The sequence below is a fragment of the Alosa sapidissima genome, chromosome 5, assembly GCF_018492685.1.
Source record: "Alosa sapidissima isolate fAloSap1 chromosome 5, fAloSap1.pri, whole genome shotgun sequence".
Classification (NCBI taxonomy): domain Eukaryota; kingdom Metazoa; phylum Chordata; class Actinopteri; order Clupeiformes; family Clupeidae; genus Alosa; species Alosa sapidissima.
The window spans coordinates 15,244,952-15,252,494 of NC_055961.1; the positions used below are offsets into that span (position 1 = coordinate 15,244,952).

The 7,543-nt window shown below is 41.1% G+C and overlaps 1 protein-coding gene across 2 annotated transcripts in view; it reads left to right on the plus strand.

The window, feature by feature from the left end:
* The first annotated feature begins 1,645 nt into the window (after positions 1-1,645).
* Positions 1,646-7,543, plus strand: part of efnb1 (ephrin-B1) — a 78,925-nt gene continuing 73,027 nt past the window's right edge. For both annotated transcript variants that reach the window (XM_042092748.1, XM_042092749.1), the window contains exon 1: positions 1,646-2,797. In XM_042092748.1, coding sequence (XP_041948682.1) covers positions 2,679-2,797 — 119 coding nt within the window. In that variant the 5' untranslated portion in view covers positions 1,646-2,678. The remainder of the gene's footprint in view (positions 2,798-7,543) is intronic.

Sequence of the window (7,543 nt, forward strand, 5' to 3'; positions counted from 1 at the left end):
CAGTATGGCATCGTGGAACTAAGACAAAACGTACAAAAACGGCATAGGTTATGATCACTTTTTAGTCACAAGTATAAAGGGCTAAGACAAGAGTAATTAAGGAAACGAGTGTTGTATATGGTGATAGGGGATAGCGTGAGCCTACCAGCTGTCACAGGACTACTCAAACTTGCCATTTTGTTGAGTGAAGATTTCACATGACCACAGCCTCAAATCATCACATAAACGTGTAGCCTAATATTTAAAAGTAAATTCGAAATTATTTGTTTTCTTAATTTTATTAATTAGGGTATGACTTCTGGGTATACTGTAGGATATAGTAGGGCCTAAGAACAATAACATAAAACAATGGAAAAACAATAATGGCAGGTTTAGGTCGCATTGCCACAATCATTACCTAAGTCACAATTTAAAAAAAAAGATTAGTTGTCCACAACTACTCAACACCTCATTAAAATATATTTTCAATATTAAATTAATTATTCGTATGAGGAATTATCCAAACTACCTGCTAGAATAACTTATTTTACGCACATATAAGATTGGCAACTCTTATTATAATGCTGAGAAAAAAGTATCCCACCGCATCTATAGTAGCCTATCAATTGGCCTACTATGACCAAACTAAATACCGAATGCCAGACACGGCTTCAATAAGTCAATTACTCAATTTAACTTAGATTTTCGATTTCCACAAATACATTCTTGGCAAAATTAGGCCTATTGCAAAGAAGAAAAACCTTTTGGTGACCGACTTTAATACGCACACTATGTTTGTGATCATGGTAGCCAACAGCATGAAGTAGACCCTGTTGAATTCCATGTACTTTTAGAAAAACGCTGTTAATGTGTTCACTTTAAGTTGGCTATACAGCGTGGCATTTATATCCTCAGCGGATCAAAGGCAACCGTCAAGGCGCAAACAATCTTTCCATGATAACCGATAGAGGGCATCATTGACTACTGGAAAGCACGCTGACAACATTTATGTAGTGGTCACTGATTATCTGTGAGAAAATCATTGACAAGGCAACAGTTATGCATGTATTTTCTCCACTTACCTTATGCTGCTATCCTGAATATTAACCAATAACGGACATCAGAAGTGTATGTAATCAGCCTCGCCTATACGACCACGTGATAAATGACAATGTTTTTCGAAAATGTCATGACTCCAGTTGAATTCTAATATCACAGAGAAAACAGGAAACTCGCGGAAATTTGCTGAAAGGAGTGTACGTGGTGCACAATGGGTTGCATAGGGTCTGCAAATGTCATCAAATCACTAAACAAAGCCATGTGTAACAGGTGGGAATTGGCAGACCAGCCAGTCCGTTACAAGGGCTGGCTAATTTAGTATGATAAATGTAAAGAGAACTAATTCTGTCATAACAGGACCAATGTTAATGGTGATTTCAATCGCATCAGTTCGCAATCAGACCAAGCCGGGAGTACGCCATAGGCTGCAATCCCTTTGCTCAGTGGCAGTTTGAACCTGTTCTGGGGGCGAGTGGTCAACTTTATGATGAAGCCCTGAAAATGAGTCGTGATTGGTTGGTGCAGGCGCCGGGGCTGTCCTTCGCTTGCCTGAGCGCTGCGCACGACGGCACTGTGTGCGAATAGGATCACCGTATGTCAGTCAACGAATGACTAGCCCGTGTGAGCTGAGACCGCCGTTAACGCATCGATAAACGATCGGCGGGACAGTGGCACAATATATCTAACTTTTTAAGAAGTCTTCTTTTTATCGTTGTCTACACCACTACTTGAGAGTCTCCTTCATCAATCCCGTGATGTTGCTGAAATCGGCTAAACCATTTGGATTAGCGTGCGGAACACGGATTTCGAACATGAGTTGGTTTCTGCAGCGCTCGATGCGGAGAGTGTTCTGAGAGATTTCGACTGCGTGAAAACCGCCGCACAGGAATTACCCAGTTAGCCAGCAGTAGCTTATTCGGTTCAGGGAATTTTGTCTGTGTATATTTATTTTAATCCATTGGATGGAGTACTTTGGACAGACGTGAACATAATCAACTTTTATGGCTCTTCGGGACCTGATGTGGAGAGATGGATAAATGTTTCTTGGTTGTGGTCAAGAACTAGAAAAAACGTAGAGCACAGTTTTTGCATGTGCCATCTGGACAAGTATCTTTGCTCTAACAAGGAAAACACAGCAGACACTTTATGCTTAGTTTTTCCAATGCCCATCACAGTTTGTGCTCAATCGCTGCTGTTCCTGCGCAGAACACCAGGTTCTAACGAGTGTCTCCAGTGTCTCAACTATACCCTGGTCTCCGGACACCGTGACCTTTCCTAGGTCAGTGTTGAGAACTTTGTTAATCGATGAATAAAATAAAAACATAACGCATAACTGGCCACCTGACGGGGAGGTAGCGACGCCTGATCGCACGGAGCGAAAAGCCGAATCCCTCGCAACAGTGGTCCATCTGGACTAACGACGATTTTCAAAGAGGGACACAAACGGGAGAAAAGGATTTCAGAGTTTACGTCGAACGATGCTAATCACAAGCTACTGTGTGACGAGCTGTCAACGCGTATAACCCACATGCGCGTCTGTTGATTTTGGATAGAGACGGGCGACAACAACAACGATTTGCCATCGATCTGAATGCTCTTATCGCGACTTTAATTCCTGGGCTTCACTAAATCTTCTGAACATGGCTGGGTCTGGAAGCTGTTGGAAGAAATACCTCTGGATTTTGACCATCCTTTGCAGATGTGCTTTACCTATAGCCAAATCACTGGAGGCAGTGGTATGGAGCTCACAGAATTCCAAGTAAGTGTTACACCATGGAAGGCAGATTTCGCCTTGCCATGTGCTGTTAGAAACATAACACGTCGCAACATCAAAAGACGACATCCTGACATAGGGCTTCACGAGGTTCAGAGTCTGAAACTCCGGCAAACGCCGGGTGACATGAAAACCGCGATGCTCCTCTCCGCTCCCGCTTCTGGGTAAAGTGGGTAACGAGAGCACGGCGACCTTACAGACACGTTATCCCTGGAGGAAACGTCACATCCATCACATTCATATTTTAGCTACTTTCGTCCCTCATTCAGAAAGCCTTGAGTTGTGCGGAAACAAATACATCTTTCTGTGTAATTTGTGTGAATGAACTTTATGGTGTAGCCTACAGTGACGCACGGTCAACCCCACGTTTACTAAACCTATATTGCCATGTGAATTTGTGTAAGTTACCGGGGGCCAGCGGTAGCTATATATCACGGCCTGCTACTGTAGAACCTGCAAGAGGCCCCAGTGGCTGCAGACTAGACGGTACAGATTATTGCGCGCTGTGTGATGTGATGGCATATTGAGAGGATAGTTGTATAGATACTGTTATGATGATTTCTGCTGCTTGATTGCTCAATACGTAGCCTTATCTCTTACTACAGCCACGCCAAAGCATAATAAGTTGTTTTGGATTTAAATGACGTTAATGATTAACCTGTATGGCATTTTCACCCAACTGCGACTTTTCATTTTTAGAATACTGATCTAAATAGATTCCAGTCGAACATTTGTTCAACTCTTGAGAGCGGTCAATACGTAAGCGCTTTGTAGGTTATCAGTGTGTGTTGGCGATTACATGTCCTTTTGTAAGTGTTCAAGAATTGTCTAATTATTATGTAGGCTAAGTTATCTAGATGGGATTGATTAATTAACGCATGTAATGTTTTCATAACTTATTCACTGTAGGCTAGCCTACTTAAAATAGAAATAATAAATACGTAAGTCCTTATACTCTTTTAAGCAACACAATCCAGAAATGATTATGAGGCCTATATATCCCATTCCTTTGAATGTCTTTGCATCGTCACCACGTTATTTGTTTTTGTATGATTGTTGGCTTTGATTTCGTAGGCTGAATATTTTACTTTCCCGGCAAATCATCTCAATTGTATTGTTAAATAAGGCCAGGCCTGAGCGCGCAGATTGTAGAGAATGAAGGCGATGTGTAGGGAGATTATTATGTGTAGGGAAAATAGGCGAAGTCAGAGTATAACTGAGGTAGATTTACCAAAAAATATAGATACCATTCTATATATAAAATGGACATTCAAACGCCAGTCGTTTTTACCTCAACAAAATTGTAGATTTCAACTTCGCAATGGGGAACTTTTAGAATTAACTAAAGTGGCTTCAGATCTATTTCATGCTCAAAATTAGTTTTGTCATTGGATGTATGAATGCATTTGTCAGACTTAATTCACGTGGGTAAACATTTTATGGCCTCAGTTAGGGATACACTGGTGGGCCTGCCAAGCAAAGCAGGTGGGAAAATAGACCCTATGTTGGTTTACACCAGTTGATGGTTGTTTTGTCGAGTAAGTTAATGTTTGTTTGCTTATCCCACCACAGAGTGTTTTGCATGTGTGTGTGTGTGTGTGTGTGTGTGTCTGTGTGCGTGTGTGTGTGTGCGTGTGTGTGTGTGTGTGTGTGTGTGTGTGTATGTGTATGTGTGTGTTTGTCTATGTGTGTGTGACTCAGTGACTGCCAGTCAGGCTTCTAAAGGGTGTTTCCACACTGCTCATCCTTGATTTAGAAAAGAAATTTAGATAAAAATGTGTAAGAGTGCAAGTGTGATTCCTTTAGATCCAACATTTTCAGAAATTGCGTTAATTCCTAACAGTTTCCACAATGGCATAACTTATTATTTGAGAACATGAATATTAATGTGTTAAAATGGCATACAACAGTTTTGTCTTTTCATACTTTGCATATAATTACACAATTTTGTGTGTAATTGTTTTTCTGAAACAACTCGACTTCTTGCAGTCGCAGACAGAGAAGTACCAACTAACTTTGCATGAAACTCTGTGTGGCCTATTTGCAGCATAGCAGCAGCCATTTTATGATTTGTTAGAGTATTGTTATGTGCAGTGGAAGTTGTGCTGTCTACCCACTGTAGACACACAGCCAGTATTCAGCCCATTTCGGTGCACACAGCAATGGCAAATGCTGGTGTGTGTCGATGCAAAAGTAGAGTGTGTTCTTTGCTCATTATGTCAGGTGCTTGTGTGTGTGTGCATTTTTAATAAGCTGAGACAGAAGAAGTTTTTCATTCTCTCTCTCTCACTCACACACACACACACACACACAAACACACACCATGTCTCCCTCTCTCTTTCTCTATGTTTGGTACATAAGCATAGCATGCATTCCAGTAGGCAGTAATGATTTTGTGAGCGAGGTGCAGGGCTCGAAGAGGCTTAAAGCTCAGTCCAACTCCACGGCAGACATATGGGGCTCTGCGCCACTAAGTCACTCAGTAAAGAGGCTTAGCCCGCTTTCCACTGTAAGTCTCACACAGTGGCCAGCCAAGCCTGCTCTCTCTCTCTCTCCCTCTCTTTCTATCTGTCTCTCCATCCATCCCTCCGTCCGTTCATCTCTCTCTCTCTCTCTGTCTCTCGGTCTGTCTTTTAGTCTTTGTCTCACACATACTTACCAAAGTTCATTCACATACTTGATGTTGTTTTAACATGGGTTTTTCATATGGATCTAAGTGTGAACAAACCTCTTAGTTGGCTTTCCACGGTGATTCTCGCTCTGCTTTATCTTTTAGTGATGAAAAATGTTTTTGAATATATGTTTAATAGTATATTGACCATAATTGCATAAATGATAAACTATAGATTCAGACATGTTAGCCTTTCGTCATGCACAGAAATTGTATAATAGCACTATAATAGTGTGATATGTGAGATATGTAAAATGTATAAACATCTCTTGCAATCTCCTGTTCTATTATAGGGGACTGAAGGCCAACTGAAATGGCATAATTATATAAATTGCTCCGTGGGCGTTCTGGTGCTGAAGTTAAATGTAGTACATTAATGTAATGTATGAAGGGTTAGTAACTTTATACTGAGTTAATACCGCTACTTGAAAACTGTTATGGAAATGGAACTTAAGAGTGACAAAATTTTGACTGGGGAGACTGAAATAATTTTTTGTTTCTGAAACGAATAGATTTGGACGCTGGAAATATGTTGTAAGTCATAATTGCTATATATTTCATAATTACTGAGCAAATTATTTTTGGCTTCACAATAAAAGCAATAAAAATCCTTGTAATAATGAATCTGCATTGGCATTAAAAACTCCTATCATTACACAACATCACAAGGGAACCATTTGTAAAGTTAATGAGCCAGTGAAAAATCTTCTAACATAAACTGAGTTTTTTTTTTTTTTTTTTACAAAAGCTGAGATATTTTATAAAATCATCTAGTTGTTTAGACAGAGGAATGTGCGCAGAGTGTTGCAGGAAAGTTTTGGTTGAGAAACGGCTTGGGGATTCTTTCTTAAGTCCGTCTCCCCGTGTCTGAGAAGCGAGGAGGCCACAGTGAGGCTTCGAGAAGGAAGCAGGACTGTAATCTGACGGGGTGATATTGAGCAAACCTGTTAAGCTTTAATTTCTCAGGGGGAGTTCCAATGAAGAGCTAATTGAAAATCTGTCTCTCATTATCCCGCCGATGTGCTTAAGGTCCACGGCTGGACTAGGCAGTGTGTTAAGAACCCCAGGCTCATTTACCCATGTATTGAACACACACACACACACTTAAGCACACATTCACTCACTGACGCCCCTACACAGAAACACACACACACACACACAAAGAGAGAGAAACAGTAATATTTAATCATGGGATTTTTAAACCTTATTTCAGATGACATGTGGAATTTTCCATGACAAAAAAAGTATAGAAACTGCTGTCATATGGTAACAATTGCTTTTTCCCATACCTCAACCCAGTGTCTCAGCCCAATGGCACATTATTTGTATTCTTATCGAACTCCGATAACACTAGTTAATATGTTCCCAGTGTATTTGCATAATTATTTTACTTGTGTTTGGACCATTGTGTCCTTGTGTGCTTTGCTAACGGCCTCCCCAGGCAGTTGCAAGAAAGCGAGTTTTAACTTTGTCTTTTTGAAGAGCTCGTTCTTAACTATTAGTTGAGTCAGCTCTGAGTAATGTAAGGCTCGTGCTTAAAGGTGAGATTGTGCTGAGGTATGGATAATTTCTCCACAATTAACAGTGGCGTGCAGAGTGCATTTGCGCTGTTCCCTCGACGCCATCTCGGCACTTGGCTCATAAGAACAGGCTCTTGTTTTTCTTCCCCCGGTGACCCCTCGTATGGAAGGCAATATTGCATGTAGGGCATGTACTGAAACAGACGGCATTTTGGACATGGCATGGCATTTTTTCGAACAGAAAAAGAGGGGAAAAAAAGTGAAAAAGAACAGATTGCGCTGTGCTCAGAAAGCGTAGAAGTGGAAAGAGGAGACCAAGTCTCTTTCTCCATCGCTGTCCAGGCTCTCCGTCTGCTTGAATGGATCTCAAGTGGGCGTTGAGAACTAGCATGGCTAATGTTCCTCTTTACTTTGCCCCTCAGCATTGACTGAGAGCGAAGGCGAGCAGATATCAGGACCCCGGTGTTAACTTCACTCATTCTTTCCTCTCAACACACAAACCTGACATGGAACCTTCCGGAAAAGAAAAACCCTTTAAGA